This window comes from Onychomys torridus, chromosome 6 (genome assembly GCF_903995425.1).
Source record: "Onychomys torridus chromosome 6, mOncTor1.1, whole genome shotgun sequence".
NCBI lineage: Eukaryota > Metazoa > Chordata > Mammalia > Rodentia > Cricetidae > Onychomys > Onychomys torridus.
This window is the reverse complement of record NC_050448.1, coordinates 106,778,504-106,798,882: the sequence shown is the minus strand read 5'-3', so window position 1 is coordinate 106,798,882 and position 20,379 is coordinate 106,778,504. Positions and strand designations below refer to the sequence as shown.

The 20,379-nt window shown below is 43.0% G+C and overlaps 1 protein-coding gene across 4 annotated transcripts in view; it reads left to right on the top strand.

Annotated features, from left to right (window-relative positions):
- Sgms2 (sphingomyelin synthase 2) overlaps positions 1 to 20,379 on the top strand; it is an 80,726-nt gene that overhangs the window by 53,399 nt on the left and 6,948 nt on the right. For all 4 annotated transcript variants that reach the window (XM_036190664.1, XM_036190665.1, XM_036190662.1 and 1 more), the window contains exons 2-3: positions 10,306 to 10,996; positions 15,283 to 15,400. In XM_036190664.1, coding sequence (XP_036046557.1) covers positions 10,542 to 10,996; positions 15,283 to 15,400 — 573 coding nt within the window. In that variant the 5' untranslated portion in view covers positions 10,306 to 10,541. The remainder of the gene's footprint in view (positions 1 to 10,305; positions 10,997 to 15,282; positions 15,401 to 20,379) is intronic.

Sequence of the window (20,379 nt, the reverse complement as noted above, 5' to 3'; positions counted from 1 at the left end):
TACTGGGACACCACAGCAGTCTCATGCACAATTATAACTCAGGTTATTAAAAATACAAACACCTTTTTTTTTTTAATTATAGAAAGACTGCATCCTTGGGCTAAATCAAGAAAGTACTTTAGCCTAAAGACACACTGTCAACCCTGTTTATCGCCTGCCTCGGTGGATGTGTAGTTCTTCTCTTGCTGTAGAGGCAGAGAAGGTAGACAGTAGGCAATTAGGCAGTTCTTCATACTACAGTTAAAAACATCTTGATATTGGATGAAAATACCATCTGCAGTCTTCCCATCTTACCCTTCAAAATTCTACTGATGTAGAAGAATGAGAAAAAGTGTTTGAGCCAAACATAAGCCAGGATTTCCCACCATTTTCAAAAAGTTCCCTGAATGTGTTACATTCCTCCTTTAAGAACTTTAAGAGCCTCTAATTTAGACTGAATGGAAACTTAAAGGAATGTTTGGACTATTCTATTCCTTGGTCTTAGACCAAATTATATAGTCTAATTATATCTTCAGGGTCAGGGTAATTCTGTCAGTCTACTTGTCTATTGAATCTACCAGCCTATCCATTACTCACTTGTTTACCTATCCAGTCTCCCTACCTATCCATCACTCACTTCTTTATTCACCTTACTGATGCTCCCTGCGGTACCAGGGATGGTTAAATTGTCCTTCTCTGTGTCTTCCCTTCTCATCAACATTCTTCTCCTAAGGCTGGAGAGCTTGGTTCTCTTCTCACAACTTCCTGTAACTCTAGCTCCAGGAGATTTGGCCACATACCCACATGTTGTTTTTCCATCAGCTTAGCGGCTGACCTGAATCTACTGGTATTTTAACTACCATCAGCCCTTAGTCAAGCAGCAGCATGGTGGGATTTCTAGTCCCATAGGCACCGGCTCTGCTGCTGCCACCATATGTAGTTGTTAACTAAGGCTCTATCGTTCTATCTAAAGACTTGGGAGTCAGATGTTGGGGTGAAAACCTGCTAGCTCAGAGAGGCTGAGAAGCATCCCGTTGACCTTCCTTTTTGGCCACAGACCCAGCAAGAGAGCATCTCTCCAGCCTCCCAAACCAAAAAGACCACAAAACTCCAAGTCCTTCCCTACCTCTTCCTGTGAGTCTCTCATCCATCTTCCTGGCTTCTCTATACTATATCTATGGCTAATGCTTGTCAAGTAGTTGCTGGCGCTGCCCCCTGATCCAAGGTTGATTTTATTAACCCAGTCTTGGGGTTTCACAGTACAATCAAATAACCCGTAAAACACACACACTCACACACACACACACACACACACACACACACACACACACTCACATACACACTCTCTCACTAATTTCTTCTCTTGCTCCAGTGTTACCCTCACAGTTCCAAGTACAGTTAGTCTCTGTACAACACAGACTGGAACCAGAGCCAGTAGGCAGAATTCTCGAGTAACCAGTAGCAATATACAGCCAGAAAATAGTCTACAAAAAGACGTCAAATTTTAAAATATCCCATGGAATGCTCTGCAAGTGAGATCTCAATGATGTGGCTTCACAGTGTCATTTCCTCCATAGCACCCTGACCTATAGATGATCCCATCCTATAAAACACTCCTCATACTATGATTTATTGTTTTCAAATCTACACAGCAAATATTTGCTCTGGGTAAGTACTCCTTTCAGCCACTAAAGTGACCAGTTTTCAGTGGGAACAGCCTTTCCTTGTCTGTAATCTTACTGGTGGTGCTTGGGGCGTGCCTCTGTGCTGGAGTGCTCTGCTGGTATAGAAAGGTGCCCCCAGGATCAGTCTCTATTACCGAAGAAATTTTTAAAAAGCTCAGTTACACAGAGTGACTTTTGATCAGTTCTGTTGGGAAGCTCATCTTTCCTAAATCACTTCATATTGTTTAGTTACACTTTGTCGGGGTGAAGGAGCACAGACTACATAATTTTAGTTAAAAGGTTTGTTTATCATTGGCTAGTTTTTTGCTTTGGTCTGTAGAAAACTTAGAAATGTGTGACAGTTCCAAATCACTGCTAACAAAATGCCCAGCTGCTCAGTCCAGCACTGTAAAAGGATACAGCAACGTAGAAGGTAGAGTGTGGAATATTCCTGATTTTCTAGTTATTTAGAAAAAGTTTAAGGGTGGGGGGAGGTGTTAGGTCAGTTTTTAACAGGTGAGTTGTGTTGTAGCTCAGTACCATAAGATTCATTTATGTATAAGTTAAATGGTTTTTAGCAAATTAACAAATTGTTCATCTGGTGGGCTAGATCAGTTTTTGACAGGTGAATTTTGTTGTTGCTCAATACCATAGAATCTGTTGTTTTAAGTATAAGTTAAAAGATTTTTAGCAAATGAACAAATTGTGCAAACATCATCAATATCTAGTTTTAGAACATGTCAATTGCCCAGAGAGAAACACCAGCCTACTTGCAGCCTTTCTCCAGGCTTGCCTGTGGCCACAGATAAATAGATTACTTCCTGTCCCTACTGAATGCCTTTCTCTTTCTCTTGTACAACTAGATCCAGAAATGAAATAGCCCAATTTACCTTAAGATGTACATTCTAGAAAGTAAAAACTTTAATCTCTGCCAAGAATTTTACCTCAAGTTAATATGGACAGATAGAATTGATTGAAGTTGGCTCTTCAGTTATTTTTTTATATTAAAAACTTTTTGCAAGTCACCAACATACTTTATGAACCTACTTCCCTAATTGGAACGCTGTTCTATTGAAAAGATGTGGGACCTTGTGGCTGTCTAAAATTTATGATCCAAGCTGGAAGTGGTGGTACAGGCCTGTAATTCCAGCACTCAGGAGTCTAAGTCAAGAAGACCACTACTTCAAGGCCAGCTTGGACTACATATGGAGTTCCAGGCTAGTGTGGGAAATATGGGGAGACTGTGTTTCAAAACACACACAGAAAGCTAAGATAATCTTAGATCTGGCAGGGATATTCACCAGTTTATTTTTGTTGGTAAAGCATTCTAATACATGATAGTTTTCGATAAGCAATTGGTTGGTCATCTAAAGTTCTTTAGAATTTTCAAGAACTTGTTGATAAAATATCAAACTTTTATTTTGAGATAGTGTCTCATGCATCCCAGGCTGGCTTTGAACTTGCTGTGTAGCTGGGGGTGACCTTGAACTCCCAATTCCTGTCTCCATCTGCCAAGTTCTGGGATTATAGGTGTGTGTCACTAAACCCAGGCTGTGAAGTGCTGGAGAATCCAACCCATGGCATCATGCATGCAAGACAAGCACTCTAGTAACTGAGCTACACACAGGCCACACAGCCTTAAAACCACAAAACTTAGTGGTTGCTTCTGAAGTGGAATACACCCTCACAAAGCACCCTTGCATCTGTGAGCACATGTTATGTTTGAGGAGGGAAGAGTTTCACAGGTAAATGAAATTCAAGGTCAAAATGTCCGAGTCTTTAAGAAAAGCTTCAAGGCAGACGATCTTTTGTCTAGCTGAATCCTGTTAACATAGAGTAATAGACCCGTGTCATGAATTTAACATGGTGATTTATTAGTGATTCTAACTTTAATTAATATGATGAATGTAGATGATAGACAAGTTGTTAGCAAGCTCCTTTTGTTCTGTCAAGATGAAGGACAGTTTATATACTAAAATTTACCTACTTCGGTATATAGTGTGTGTGTGTGTGTGTGTGTGTGTGTGTGTGTGTGTACACCAGACTGCCTGTGAGTATCTGTGTGTTTTGTTTGCTTTGTTTTGTTTTTCTGATACTGAAGTTGATCCCAGGATCTGCAAGATTTTTAGTCTTACCCCTCAGTTCCATGACCAACCCTCTAAGTGTATATTGCTATTTGCTGTATAGAGGACTCCCCAATGTGTTTACCTCTCTTTCTATTTAAAAGAAACTGATCATTTTCTCTTGGTCTTTGCATTGACTGTATTACTCATCTATTAAAATGTCATATCCTGGAGTCAGCAGTGTCATTTAAAAACAAACCTCTTGAGGTCAGAGTCTTGATTTAAATGTAAGATTTGCTATTTCCTATCTGACCTTGGGCAACTTGCTTTACCTTGATGTTTCTTATCTGACCTTGGGCAACTAACTAGCTGTGTCTTTTTTTTTTTTTAATTGAGCTGACAATATTTTCTAGGGTTGTTATGAGTAATTAAATCAGGCACTAATGAAGTACCTGATGGCTAAGTGACATTTACCGTAAACCATTGTATTTTGTTGCAATTTTATTCTACTTGCTCCTTTCATGGCTTTATGGTGCCTGATAGGTTTTCAGGTTTGACAAACCGTTGGGGTCTGTTATCAAACTCATCAGGTATTTCTTTCAGTTCCCTAACAGTCTGTCTTAAGACCTAATGTTAAGCTGCAGCTTTTCCTGCATCATAAAAGCTCAGTGTGCAGGCCAGGCAGCAGTGGTGCACTCCTTTAATCCCAACACTCAGAGGCTGGTGGATCTCTGAGTTCAAGGCTAGCCTGGTCTACAGAGCAAGACCCAGGACAGGCACCAAAACTATACAGAGAAACCCTGTCTCAAAAAACCAAAACAACAACGACAAAAAAACCACCTCAGTGTACACATCTCCTTGGTTTCTAATTCCAATTTGTACAAGTAGGATAATGTTTGCTTTGATTAGGGTTTAGCTTCTATCTTAAATAGATTAAATTCTTCTAAACATTAAAACTCACACATAAACTTAGGTAAGTTCTTTTTTTTTAAGCTGTATTTACACACTTATTATATCTTATCATAGTCAAGGAGTCACATGCATAGCAGGGCAGACTTGAAGGTCTAATAAAGCTTTTCTGAGCCTTGGACTTTATGCCCCATCGCCTCTGTAAAGGTGTTTATCTAGCTTCCCATCAGCCCTGCAGAGGGAGGCTCCTTGGGAGTGAGTGGCCTTTCAAACTCCTACCTTAGCTTGTAACCTTTTGACTCTAGATCCTATGACCCTTTCCCATTTTATTTCCTGTAACCTTTGCTAGACAGTGTTGATGCTCTACAGCCTGTCCAGGTTGCATTGACCTTAGCTGTATACTGTATTGTTTTAGTAGTTATATATCTCTTTTGTAGCCTTACAGTTATTAAACACATTTGATATCCTTTGTCCTAAGTGCCTGGAGTCAGGATGGGGGTAAGGGGTGGAGAGACAGATGGTTCAGCCCTTGGCTTGCTGCCCTTGAGGATGACTGATAGTCACTCACAACTGCTTGTAACTCCAGCTGCAGGGGATCTGATGCCCTCTTCTGGCCTTTACAGGTACCTACACACATGTGGCATACACAGTAATCAAAACAAATAAAAAAAATGTTTTTGGATTTAAGAACTTCTTTTATTTTGGAATATTAGCATATACATGACGATGTTTCTCAGGGATAGAATCCCAGCCTAACTCAAAATTTATTTACCCTTCATATATACCTTATATATGCAACTGGGGGTAATTTCATACAGTATTTTAAACATGAACCAAATTTGTGTGTATTGAACCATGAGAGTTATGGAATCCTGTGAATGCTGAAAAAAATTTAGATTTTTCAGCACTTCAGATTAGGAACAGGCAGCCCATCTACATCACTACACAGTGTTTCTTAACAGTGAGAGATCCACAGTTCTCTGAATCAGTGCTCTATGTTGGATATTGAGGGTTTTTTCTTTTCTTTTCTTTTGTTTTACAAATTTTTCTTAGAAGTAGAAATTGAAAACATGCTTAAATACTTTATATGCTTCTTATTTCACTGGGGGTGCACCCACAAAATGGGAATCCGGGTGAAACGCCATCCTGATGGCAACAGTGTCATGTGGTGTGATGGCACAGATCCATTGCCACTTCCATTGTTAAATTCCTGTGTTAGAGCCCTTGTCAGATTACAGGAGAAGTCCTATTGGGGTTGTTAAAATTCAGTGGCAAATTATATATGGGTATGCTAGTGTCAAACCCTTGGTAACATATGGTCTCACCCTTCTTCCTAGGAGGGTGTGTATCTTTCTGTTTTCTCCTCATCAATGTTGTTGCTGTTTCATAGTTTTCTTCACACAAATTCCAACTAGTTTCCTTTAATTAATTATTAGAATTTGAGGATAGTTTTGTCCTTTGATATGGGGAGTACATTAATCCAGTAGCTCATGGTTGGGTAGGAAGCATAGACTAGGTTCTATCGTACAGATGCATGTGTGTTTAATTTGTAAGTAGACTGTCCAATGGTATGCATGAAAAAGCTGGTTTATTTGACTGTTCACTCGTCTTGGAGTGCTGGCTAGTTTTCTGTCAACTTGACACAAGCTGGAGTCATCTGAGAGCAGGGAGCCTCAATTGAGAAAACGCCTCCATAAGATCAGGCTGTAGCCAAGCCTGTAGGTCATTTTTTGAATTGGTGATTGATGATTGGTGATTAGTGATTGGTCCAGCCAATGGTGGGCAATGCCATCCCTGGGCTGGTGGTCCTGGGTTCTGTAAGAAAGCAGGCTGAGCAAGCCATGGGAATCAAGCTAGTAAGCAGCACCCCTCCATGGCCTCTGCATCAGCTCCTGCCTCCAGGCTCCTGTCCTGCTTAAGTTCCTCCTGTCTTGACTCCCTTCAATGATGAACAGTGCTATGGAAGTGTGAGCCAAATAAACCCTTACCTCTCATGCTTTTTGGTCATGCTATTTTATCACAGCAATAGGAACCGTAATGAAGACAGTAGGTTTACTGAGTAGAAGACTGTTCAGTAGTAAAGATGAGAGACATAAAATGTAGGAACACAATACATGATCTCCTGTAATTCAACAAAGGAATCTAAACTTAAGAGTGCAAAGGGATGCAGCAGTGGGAATGTTTCACACAAGACATCAGTGCACATAATACACAACTAAACATGATATTGACACCCATGGAGCAAAGAAATGGTATCCCGTTCCTAGCACTGGATACTTTATCTGCAAAATAGAAACTAAAATTTATCAAATGCCCCTTTTACTTCACTCAAGATGATTACTTTTAAAAATTGATATATTTTTGTTTGTGTGTACATGTGAGGAAATGTGTGTCTGTATGGGCCCCATATGTGTGCAGGTGCCCATGGAGGCCAGACATGGGTGTTGGATCTCCAGGAACTGGAGTTACAGGAGGTTTTGAGTCACCCGTTGTGGGTGCTGGGAATCAAACCCAGGTCCTCTACAAGAGCAGTCAATGCTCTCAACTGCAGAGCCGTATCTCTAGACTAATATCACTTCTTAAAAGTGTGCTTCTGCAATATTTTCCTATAATCACTTCCTAATTATAAAAAGTACTTAAATTTCTGTAATATGTCCCACTTTGTAGTTAAAAAAATCAAAAGAGGGGTTGGGGATTTAGCTCAGTGGTAGAGCTCTTGCCTAGCAAGCACAATACCCTGGGTTCAGTCCTCAGCTCCAGAAGGGAAAAAAAAAAACTAAACTAAACTAAACTAAAAGAATCATACCCATGTACCAAAACCTCAGTATTTTGCATTTGCTTTCACAAGGAAAGTGTAAAGTTTTTAGACTGTCTTGATGTTCTTTAGATTAACACATGGTAGGTCCATGGAGAGCTTGGCGCTGGTTTGTGCTCTGGTGTGGTAACCCACACAGGTGAACTAATGGAATTGCCACTCAAAGAGGCACCACGGTGGCTTTTGCCATTTTCTAGGCAGCGAGAGGAAGGAATAATTATAAGAATGAATATGGCATAGTCATCATCGTCACACCATTGAGTCTGGTGGTTGGATGACACAGACGAATGTATTTAACCTTAATGAAATCCCAAGGAAAATATCAGTTCTGCTAATGACAATCCGTGGGCACTGCACTCACAGAGTGACTCATCTAGCTCCTCCCAAGGGCTCACACTCTGCATGATCATTATTTCAGTCAAGTTCATAGTAGTCCCCTGAGGTAGGTGCCAGAGTTCTTTCTCTTGGGAGAGAAGAGTGATTGGATTTTCTTCTCCACATTCTATGTTCTAGAACTAGATGACTACCTTACAAAGGCTGCCTATATGTCCACTGATGAAGCTTCTTGTATGCATGAACAACCAGGCTAGGATGTAGAATGTTTAATGTGTTAGTCAACTAGGCTGGAGTGGGTAGACACCAGCTGTCGATGCTTGAGAGCCTGGATATCTTCCTTGGAAGGAGGTGTCCATGGTGGAGAGAGTTGTTGTTGGAGTCATCTTGCTGAGGCTCCTCTTTGAGGGAGACATTTATGCTTCCCTCAGCATTTCCACAGGCACTGCAGAGGACGTTGGTCAGGCTGGAGGAACACTGGCCTTCTTACCCTCTCTAGTGCCTCAGTAGCCGGGTTGATTTTTCAAAGGGACAAGAGAAGGTGAGCTGTTGGAAGTGGATGACCCCTCAGGGCTATTCATCCTCCAGTGGTCCTTTTTTCTACCAGGTCAACTTCCCTGATGGCTTTTCTTTCTCAAGAGTGGGCTGTGTCTGCAAGTGGATGCCGCTCGCCAGAGGAGAGGGATACATAACAAATAAATCTAACGTTTTATCTTGTGGCCAGCTCATCTTGGGGCTTTCTTTCACAATATGAATATTCCCTTGCCTTGCACAGCTCTGGTCCTGCTCCAGCTCTTCAACTAAACTAGGTGCTATTGGCTGAGTGTGTGTAGGCCAAAGGTCAACAGCAGATGTCTTCCTTAGACATTCTGCATCTTGTTTTTGAGACAGGGTTGTCAGGCTGCATCTTACTAATAATTCAGCTAGACTGACTGGCCAGCAAGCCTCAGGGATTCACCTGTCTCCAACCACCATGCCCACTCCCATCTGCACACTGGAGTTCCTGACATGCTCCACCTTGCCTGGTTTTTTAAGTGGGTTCTTGGGATCCAAACTCAGGTCCTTGTGCTTACACAGCATGCATTTTATCAGCTGAACCACCTCCCTAGTTCCTATGTTGTGTTGTCTTAAAAAACAAACAAAAAACCCTTTCGTCTGCCCCTGCGTTCCTCAGTGTTGAGATAGTAAGTGTACAATAAACTCTTGTAGTTGACCTCTTCGCCACCTTATTGGATGTATTAACTGTACCACTTAACGTTTTCCTCTTTTTACATGCATTAAAGGCCTAGCTGTCACTACACTGAATCTATATTTACCCTGAGAAGGAGGCCTTTAAAATGGGAAGAAGTATGCTAAAGTTGTGCAGTGTACTCAGGGTGGAGACTAATTACAAGGTTTCAAAACCCCTCAGGTGGCTGGGCTGGTGGCCTGACTGAACTGTGGCTTTCCTAAATTGGGAACAGCTGGGCCATAGTGCGAGCTAGTATAAGAGTGGCCACGGGCTTTTCTCAGTGTGGTAAGAAGTCTCTGCTCCTTGGAGCCTGTGGCCCTTGAGCCAAAGGTGCCTTTCCTCAGCCACGGTAGGTGAGAGCCCCAAGTAGGGCTGCATGAATGCTGTGTCTGTTGCTTGATAGAAATTGTGATTGTATCCAAATATTGTTATCAGTTTTTGTGGCAATTTTAGGAAGTTTCCCTGAGGCACCTGCTATCCCCCTTTCCAAATGAGACAGAGCAAAGGTTTTGTACAGCTTCCACCTTCTTAGTTTGAAGGTTGTTGATTTTGTATGTAGTGTATGCCGATAGTTAAGAAAGGAGAGACCAAGGCATTGTCATTTAAATATGTTGAATGTGTTGCTTTGCAGTCTGTTCATATAAGTGGTCACTGAAGGGATCATAGGTTTTTTTTAATAGGAATGTTAGAAACCGGACTGTTCTGGAAAATGCAGACAGTCACAATTCAGCAATTCACCAGAATTTTCCAATCCTTTAAATTTTTGTTTTATAGTTTTGAGACAGGGTTTCATCAAGCTAATCTGGAACTTACTCTGTCGCCCAGGGTGACTTCAAAGTCACAGTCGTCCCCCAGCTTCAGCTGTCATTAGGAGTGTGAGCTGCCATGCTCTGCTGTTTCATCTTTTTTTCTTAGAAAGGATCCATTCTATATCTATCTATCCCCTTCCATATCCCGAAGGAGTGGTGTGGTCTTTGGGCAGATTCCAGCGTATTATGACTTCATGGTTAGCAACTTGTGAAGTGTTTGAAATGTTGGGTCCTGGCTTTATTGGAAGAAATCAACAGGGAATTGATTGTTAAAATATTCTTATCTATGCTGACATCAGCTCAAGGAGAGCCCGGAGTCCTGAGATTAAACAATCCAGCACTGGATAAATAAAGTCAGTCTCAGTGGTCCTGACTTTGTCCTGATGATAGCTCTGGGGATCAGGTGCTCTGGTATTGGTTTCCTTATGTTTGAGAATGTTGACATTTCGAATGGTTGGTAATTAGAAAAGCCGTCTCTGACCTCCTCTTCTTTTGTTCTTAGGAGGGATAACAACATCTTCTATGGGAACGAGAATCGGCTTCCTTGTGTGAATACCCAGCAGATTGTTGTATGAGAGTACCAAGAACCAGAAAGCCACCGTCTACATTTCAGATCAGCACATACCATCAATTCTAAGAGTCCATGTTGATCTTGGAAGTAGAAGGATTTAAAAGAGTTAAGTTTCCCCAGAGAACAAGAACCTTACCATCTCCTTTAGCTCTGAAGGCTGGCAGACAATGGATATCATAGAGACAGCAAAACTTGAAGGTCATTTGGAAAATCAAACCAATAACTCTACCAACACTTACACAAGCCCCAGTGAGACTGTAGAAGATGGAAACAAAAATGGCAATGGTAAACCCAAGAGCTTATCCAACGGGCTACGAAAGGGTGCCAAAAAGTACCCGGACTACATCCAGATTTCTATGCCCACTGACTCCAGGAACAAGTTTCCCCTGGAGTGGTGGAAAACGGGCATTGCCTTCGTGTATGCTCTCTTCAACCTTGTCCTGACAACAGTCATGATCACCGTCGTGCACGAGAGGGTCCCTCCCAAGGAGCTCAGCCCTCCACTCCCAGACAAGTTCTTTGATTATGTCGACCGGGTCAAATGGGCATTTTCTGTATCAGAAATAAATGGGATCGTATTAGTTGGGTTATGGATCACCCAGTGGCTTTTTCTGAGATACAAGTAAGTATTGACTAATAAGGTGTTTGAGTTTGGGTTCAGTTTGTTTTGAAAAGAGATGATGAGTCATTGAAATTATCTTTCTCAGATTCTTCTAATGCATTTAGTTTTACCTAGACATTTGTGGAGAGAAGTTGTAGATGGACATACTTGGATAAATTCAACCACTCTTCTGCAAGTGTTCATTGAGTGATCACATATGACAGTAGGAAGTTGCAGTAGTCTTGTGTGTGGAGAGTGACTTAGTTTATCAGCAGTACCCTGCCTGGTTTCCAGTGGTGTGGTGCCATGTTCCTACCCTAAATCAGGATGCTTGGAAAGGCCTTTAATCCCAGCGCTTGGGAGGCAAAGGCAGAAGGATATGTATGAGTCTGAGGCCAGCCTGGTCTACATGGAGAGCTCAGGACAGCCAGGACTACATAGGAAGACCCTGTCTCAAAAAAAGAAGAAAGGGCTATTGGGTATTTAGGCTCTCTGCAGATACAATAGGGCAGAGGCCAGGGCACTTTAATTTCTTAGGGGATGATGGGTCTGCTGACAACAGCTTGCTTTGAGTTTACATCTATTCAGAAGTTCTTAAGCGTTCTTTCCTTTCTTGTCCTTTTCCTGCCAAGCACAAAGTAACCAGTGTTTGTTTAAGAAGCTGGATTTGGAACCAGGTCTCGGTGGTTTGGGTTTTAGATTTCCAAAGTAAACTTGTCCTCCTTGCCTTTCCCTTGGCTTTGCGAAGAAGGACATGGCTCGGTAGTTCAGCCTCTGCGTTCCTCACTCCATCTCAGAACTGAACCAACCTGGAAGCAGTGAGCTAGTCTTCTCCCCTTGAAGATATGTGAAAAACGACATAGGTCAGACATGGTTATTTCTGCTTCTCTGTGTGAATTCTGACTTCTGGTCCACAAAGTGGGAGGCCACTCAGTCCCGCTGTCCTCTAATTTGCCATTGGGATGTTTGCTTTCTACTGGATCCCATGAATTAAGTCCCTAAAATACAAGTTTGAGCAAAATACCCACAATCTAGGGTTAAAAAAAAAAACCAAACAAAACATGAAGCAGGTTGGATTCTTCTAATTACAAAGCAGTAGTCAACTTGATCCTCTTTTCTAAAAGGGATCTTGTGGCACTACCACTGAACTCTTATTTGACATTGAACCAAGGAAAGCCAGCTAGCACCGTGGACTGTTCCTTTTCGGTACTAAGACAACAGAGCTAGGTTACCGAGTTTGCGGTAACTCAGCGCTCCCGTCCACTGTCTTGGAAGTACTTGTTTAATCTCCCCTCACTTGAAACCCTGGAATGTTCTTGAAATAGCTATTGGTGGCAGGCGCCTAAAATAGATATTTATACATATTTTTTTAAAGCTAGAAGTCCCAACAGATGCCTGAATTTGACCTTGGTCCATGTAAGAACCAGTGTCTTAGAGAAAACCTAAAATATGCCTCATCTCTGAGTCTGACTGTTACTCTAGAGTCTTTTGGTCAGTGATGGTTTGGAAAGTTGGAGAGCTGTGAGGGTGAGAAACCCAGTGGAATGAATACACTGTGTGTTCTAAAGAATTCACGCACCTGAAGGTAGACAGTGCATCCTCACTCATTCCCAAGTTCGGAGCCAGAGCTTGCAGACATAACAGAAAGGGGGCTGTCACCATGAGCTGGAACTGAGAGCTCACAGGCCCTTTCTACCCATGCTGGTGCCCACAAGGCAGTTGTGCCGTGGGCAAAGCCCTGGGGTTTGGCGGTCAGTGATCTCAGTCAGCCTCTAGAACAACAAATGGGCTTCAACTGAAGGCTCAAGAGCTCACAGCTACAGTCAAGACACCATCCTCATAAAAGCAGAACAGGGAAAAGAACTTTTTGCCTTCATTTCTTGACCCATCTCTCTCTCTTTTTTCATTTTAATTTTATTAATTTTTTTTTTTTGGAGCTGAGGATCGAACCCAGGGCCTTGTGCTTGCTAGGCAAGCGCTCTACCACTGAGCTAAATCCCCAACCCCCAATTTTATTAAATTTTATTTTAATCTTTGAGATAGAGACTGTCCATAAATTCATTATGTAGCTAGTGTTGACCTTAAACTATTGATCCCCCTGCTGCTGGCTCCCAAATGCAAGGTGTTGGTTTGTGCACTATTATAAATCGAATCAAGGACTTTGTGTACATGGCAAATATGCTAACACCTAAGCCATGTCCCCCCAGGCCTTTTAATTTTTAACTGATACATAAAAACATGCAAAATTGGATTTCATAATGAGGTATTACATATAAATTCATATAAGTGTGTACTCTGTGATGTTCAAGTTAAGTATGCCTCTCTTTAAACACTTAAAGACACTTTTAAAATTTATTTATTTATTATCTATACAGTGTTCTGTCTGCATGCATGCCTACACACCAGAAGAAGACATCCGATCTCATTATAGATGGTTCTAAGCCATCATGTGGTTGCTGGAGATTGAACTCAGGACCTGTGGAAGAACAAGCAGTACTTTTAACCTCTGAGCCATCTCTCTAGCCCCCTTATAGACATATTAAAATTTATTTTATTTTATGTATATGGGTGTTTTGATGCATGTATTCTCTGCATCATGTACAAGCCTGGGGCCCACAAAGGCTATCGGATCCTTTGGAACTGGAGTTACACATGATTGTGAGCTGCAGTGTGGGTACTGAGAATCAAACCTGTGTTCTCAGCAAGAGTAGCCAGTACCATTCCTTAGCCACTGAGCCATCTCTCCAGCCTACTTACCACTTCTTTATGGGAAAATATCTCAAGTCCTTCCAACTTATTTTTGAAATGCAGGGTACATTGTTAACAGTAGCCACTTTGCTAGATGGAACATCTCAGCATGTCTTGTTCCTAACTGTAACCTAGTACACATGATCAACCTTCCCACATGACCCCTCCCAAATACATAGAGTCGCCCCATTCGCTGGTAAACTCTAGTCTATGCTCAACTTCTGAGACCAATTTCTTCCAGTTTGGCATAAGGGTGAAATTATTCTGTGTTCATTTTTTTCCATTCCTGGCTCACTAAATATGATGATCTATAGTTCCATCCAACTTGTCACATGACAGGATTGAAACCTTTTCTTTGTTTTTTTTTTGAGACAGGGTTTCTCTGTGTTGTTTTGGAGCCTGTACTGGAACTCACTCTGTAGCCCAGGCTGGCCTCGAACTCACAGAGATCCACCTGCTTCGGCCTCCCGAGTGCTGGGATTAATGGCGTGCACTGCCGCCACTGCCGCTGCCACCACCACCCAGCTAAACTCCTTTTTCATGTCTGAATAGTACAATATTGTACCTACACGTGGCCTCTTCTCTATCTGTTCATCAGCTGGTGGGCACTTAGGCTGTTTCCATTTTGTGGTTGTCGTAAATAATGCTTTAATGATGCTTCAGTAAATGATAACTTAATCTTGCTCAGAAAAAGGCAAACAATTCTAACCCGTGTACTCCTTTTTATTTTCTTTTGCCATTTTAAAAATCAATAATGAATAAGATAATAGTGAATCAATCCAATAGTTACTTTGGACATGTTCAAAATACAATTCTCTGAAAACCTACGCAGTCAGAGAAACCAATTCATGCCAAAATTGTCAGTCTAGCTCTGGATGGTCCCAATTAAAATCTTCCTTCCCTAACTAGGGTGTAATGAGTTGTCACATCTCCCTGAGTATCCAATTATGTAATGTCACCTGATCCATTAGATTATTCCTCTATGGCCACAGCTCACTTACACCTCTGGTGTGTTCTCTAGAGGGTTTTGTTAATCGGCAAGTTGACTGAAGACAGAAAGAGGCTTATTGAATTCCCTAGCAAAAGAAGACATTTTTTTTAGGAAAGGAAACTGTATAGATTTTTCATGTTCTTAAGTTTCCCCTGTTCCCACATTCTTGGCTCCTTTCTGGTCACAAATCACTTAGATATACTTCGGCATATAAATCTTTCTTTATGGAGATGGGATCAGTCTCACTATGGAATTATGGGATGGGTGGCTCACAGGCCTTAAAATTCTTTGGAAATGGGGTTTATTTGTTAATTCCATTGTGTCTATTATCTCTAGTGAATTACATTGCATCAGAAGTACAGGGAGCCAAGCTTGTAGCTTGCACCTGTGATCCCCTCAGGAGACTGAGGCCAGAGAATCGTGAATTTGAGGCAAGACTAGGCATATAGTGTGGTCCAGGCTAGCTTAGACTAGAGTGAGACCGTGCCCCCCCTCCCCCTCAATAAAATAAAAATAACAAGACAGACAACTGGTAAACCTGTTTCTCCCATCCCTGTGTTCTCCTTAGATCCATAGTGGGGCGCAGATTCTTCTTCATCATCGGAACGCTGTACCTGTATCGCTGCATAACTATGTATGTCACCACGTTACCTGTGCCCGGAATGCACTTCCAGTGTGCTCCGAAGGTAAACCTCCGGGTCCCACAGGGAGGAGTCTGTAGAGCCACCCCAGAGCACTCCCTCTTTCCCACAGGCCTCCATGCACTTTCATAGGTGTCCTGCTTTAGATGGGGGGAAATGTGCTCATTAAGAACTTTCCATTTTCACATATAAAGAATCGGCTTTCTGCTAACAAAAAATTCACCAGTGTTTGACTCTGGTTTCTTCACTTATCTGTCTCAGGCTTTCGTTCTGTAAGATAGTACTTATGGCCCTGGGCACTGTAGAGTAAACAAAGCACAGACCTTCCCCTCTTTCAAGGAACAATAAATGATCAATAAATTCATAGTGTATCACATGATGCTAAGTCACAGGAAAACAATAGGAACTTTTTTACAGCAAGGTCAGGAAAAGATGTTTAAAACAAACTTGGCAGGAAGCAAGGGAGAACTAGCCACATGGGTTGGCTGAGAGCCACAGGCCAGGAGAACAGTTTGGCTGCATTGGGTTCAAGGAACAGCAGGCAGTGAGATCATCAGCAGTACTGGCAACAGGCTGCAAAAGTTCTTACTGCTGTTGTAAGCCTCGGTGGTCGTGATTGTGGAATTGACGTCTTTTAATCCAGGGAGCATCTTGCCGGAAAGATTGACAGAACACACTAATGGTGTGGATAGGGTTTGAGAGAGGAAAGTCAAGGACCACTCTAGATGTTTAACCAGTGGAAAGATGGAGTAGGCTTTACTGTTGTTGAAGCTGTCCGAAGGGAAGTTACAGTTTCTTCACGTAGCATCCAGGCCCAGGCTGGCTGTTCTTCATCGTAGACCCCTGTGCACTCTGGCTCGTGAAATGGAAACTTGCAGATCATGTGCTTTCTGGACAAGGGGACGAAGGCTAACATTAGCCTTCACTGAACACTAAGCAGATGTCAGGAGGGAACGGGACAGGGTTGCTCTGGAGAAGCCAGCCGTCTCCCTTACCAAATATAGGTGTGGTTTGGAGAGGCAGTAATTTCCTAAAGCCATCAAAGCAGAACGTGCCTGTAATTAAAACAGTGTACCCATTGAATTTAAACACTGGCTGGGTTTGACTGAAACTAATTTAAGACATGAGAGTTCAGAAGCAAAACAAGAACGCCCAAGACTTCACTACTGAACAGTATTACAGTGTGTGCAGTGGCGAGGTGGCCACCCACCGCAGAGGAAGGCAAACCCTTCCTAGGAATGGAAGGGTCACTGATTAGAAAAAGTCAGATTAAAGGTCACCCTTCGTGGAAGAACTGCAGTTTTCCAGAGCCACATCAGTAAATAAACTGAGGGAGAACCGGGCTGCCCACGTTCAGTGACCACGCCCTCCTCCTGGGAAGCGGGCTGTCCTTGCCTGTGACTGGGTTCTGTAAACAGACACATGTATCTCCCCATCCGGCTGACGGAGGTGTGGTGAAGAGAGAGCAGGAGTCAAAACTGCATTCATTCTAAATTTGGCCCAGCTGCTGCTCCTTAGTGCTTCCTCGATGCTTGTGGCCACAAGACTCTCCAATATCTACCGGTTCCCTGTGTTGGCAAGGCTGGTGAATGTCCTTCAGAGAGCAATGACAGATCCGCACATGCCCACGGCTCACACAACTTATCGCTCACAGAGTTCTCACAGTGGCAGGCATCCCGGGCTCTTCCAGTTTGGCCTTCAGCTCTGGCCTCATCTGTCCTCTGACTTCTTTGCCTACAGTTTGCTTCATACACCCACTCAAGCTCTGGCTTACAGCCAGAGTCTCCATTTTCTTCAGTGTGTGTCTAGGTAAAAGTTGGCTCAGTTGTGAAATGATTTCATTTTTCTAGTCATTCTCTATAGAGACAGTGACATGTTCCTTTCCCATGGAATCCTTTTAGGGCTTGCTTTCCCCTCACCATGGCTAGCTAGAGCTGGCCAAGGGGCTTTTCTTTTTTTTTTTTTTTCTTTCCTTTTTTTTTAAATCTCTTTTCCCTCTTTTATTATTTGAAAATTTTATACAGTGTATATTATGTGGGTTTTTTCTTTTATTGAAAATAGTTTTTTTCCACATAACCCCCTCCTTCTACCCTTCCCAGTCCCTCCCCACCTCCCCTCCTATCCAGATCCATGCCCTTTCCATCTCTCATTAGAAAACAAACAGGCTCCTGAGAAAATATAAGATGATACATATAATATGATAAAACAAAAATAAATCCATCAGAACAGGACAAACAAACAGAAGGGGAAGGACACATGAAGGGCACAAGAAACAGATATAGACACAGAGACCCACTTGCTTGAACACTCAGGAATTCCATAAAAATACAAAACAGGAAGTTATGCTATATGCACAAAGAACATGTATGGCTAAAAACAAGAAAGAAAATAAAAATAAAGAAAAGAGCGAGCTGGTAGTGGTGCACACCTTTAACCCCAACACTCAGGTGGGGGTGGGGTGGGGGCAAAAGGCGGGTGGATCTCTGTGAGTTCAAGGCTAGCCTGGTCTACAGAGCTAGTTCTAGGACAGCTGTGGCTACACAGAGAAACCTCGTCTTGAAAAACAAACAAACAAACAAAAACAACAACAAAAGAAACCAAACCAAAATAAAAAACCCAACCCATTACAGTTAAAACTTAAAAACTAATTTTTTGGGAAGGGGTGAGCTTTCCACTTACTATTTCCAGGCTATAGTTGGTTGTGAGACCTCTGAAAGCAAGCTGTAGATGGGGTGGGTGGGGGGAAGGCTGTCATATACCAACACTGCTAAACAGAAGAGGGGTATGGTCAGGAGGAACTACTTTGTTTACCCCTCAGGGCATCTGACCCCAAGTAGAGAGACAACTGGCTTTAAATGCTCCTACCTTCAGAGTATGAAAGTTGTGAGGTGAATGGAGGTGACGTGTCCTTGTGGTCCCGGGCTGAAGTACTTGGGCATTGTTTGTGCTCCTCTTTGTTGGGGCTCATAGTGGGTAGTTTCTGCACCAGTCTCCTGACAAGAAAAGGATGGTGGCTGGCGAGAGCGCCAATGCCTGTGTTGTGTCTTCCACGTCAAGGGCATGTTGCTTCATCTGATACATTCCATCCGAATGCCTTTGAGGAGTTCCGGAAGTCAGCCGTGGGGTTTGTCAACAGGCCTCTGGCCTTCCTCAAGTGTGTGCACTCCTGTCCTCTCCACAAGCCTTTAGGCCTTTGAGAAGGCAGCTTGGGAGCTATTGAGGAAGCACCTGCTCACACTGTGAGCTGGGAAGAAGAGACAGTGGGAAAAGAGAGGGGTGGGCCCCACACCCCTATGAGGTTCACCACAGCTAGCCTAAGATCTCCCAGAAGGTTCCATAGCTTACCATGTGCTCCCTCCCTCCCTCCCTCCCTCCCTCCCTCCCTCCCTCCCTCCCTCCCTCCCTCTTAGTCCCCTCACCCCCAACCAGGTTGGTCACAGACTCCCAGAGGTCTGCCTGCCTCTGACTCCAGGAGTGTGGTGCTGGGATCGAAGACACGTGCCACCCTGCCTGGCAGTTAATAGCTGTCTCCTAAGAGCACCACCCTGCTACCCTGGAACTAATCCTTAAACATGTGAGAGACTCTTACCCAGATTTTAGTAAGGACTGGCCACTGATGAGAACTCTTTGGTTTTGCCAGCTGGGCACGCTTGTAGTAAACTTTAAGGTAAAATGTCTTAGAAGCCTCAGGCCCTGGACACATTGATTCTGCTTTGAGTCATTTCTGTGTAGCAGTTTATTACAAGCTGAGCAGCTGCGTCTGTTTGCCCTTTCACACGGGTTTCTTGGTAACCAGGTGGCTTCCTGCAATAGCAGTGTGCTCTAAACCAGGTCATTTTCTGGTCTCCTAAAGGGAGATAGATGTTCTAGCCAAAGATTCTGAATGTGGTTCCTTATTGTACTGGGCGGGACTGTATTCCACCTGCTTTGAGGCTCTCCCATCCTTCTGTACACACCTTCCTTCACAGTCTTCTGTGTCCACTCAGGCGAGACATGATAGTGTTCTTTCGCCAGCCAGCCTAACCACTGCTATGGCTGGGCTGCCGTGCTTCAGGGACCAGCGTTCAGAGGCAGAAGGACTGAATACAAAGAAGGCAGGCGTGCCACCAACCTGTCCCCAAGATCCCAAGTGACTAGTCAGTACCAGTCCTTCTGCGTTTCTCCTGCTTGCCAACTGTCACGCTCTGACTTCCTGAGTGCCATTCTTAGATCCTCAACACTGACTTTCTCTGCATTAGGCTTCCCAGCAGCTGTCCACCCAGCCCCCAGCAATGGTCCACCCAGCCCCCAGCAGCTGTCCACCCAGCCCCCCTGTATGTCTCTTCTAAGTTTTCCTGCCTCATATTCCGATTTACTCTTTCTTTCTTTTTTTTTTTTAAGATTTATTTATTTATTATGTATACAGAAGAGGGCGCCAGATCTCATTACAGGTGGTTGTGAGCCACCATGTGGGTGCTGGGAATTGAACTCAGGACCTCTGGAAGAACAGTCGGTGTTCTTAACCTCTGAGCCATCTCTCCAGGCCCCTACTCTTTCTTGTATGCTTATGTTTTAATAGGATATACATTTTTAAACTACTGCTGGACATTCCTGCCCTAGCCTGTCATTGTTTCTTGTGACATCATTATGGTTTACAGAGGCTCCTGTGCCCTTGACCCCAGTATAGAGCTTAGATTCTTTGTGATATGCTTTCCTGACCAAAGCTTTGAAAGCTTGCTGGTACAGTCCCTAATGTGTCATTTAAATTATGAGATGTGTTTCTTGTAACCTCATTGGTAAATGAGGCTGTATGTACACTTGATGCTGCCCACTTAACACAAGGTACCAACAGATGCGGTATACAGCTTAGTCTTACTGTAATGACCCTAAATCCTCACTTCCTGCCAAAAGGAAACAAAGTAGCTCCAATCTGCCTTTTAGCACATAGTGATGAAGTCATTGGTTATTAATATTTTTAAAAGCTTTGCCCAAGGACATAACACCACTAAAACATATTATTAGTAACATACTGAATAATTTAAAAC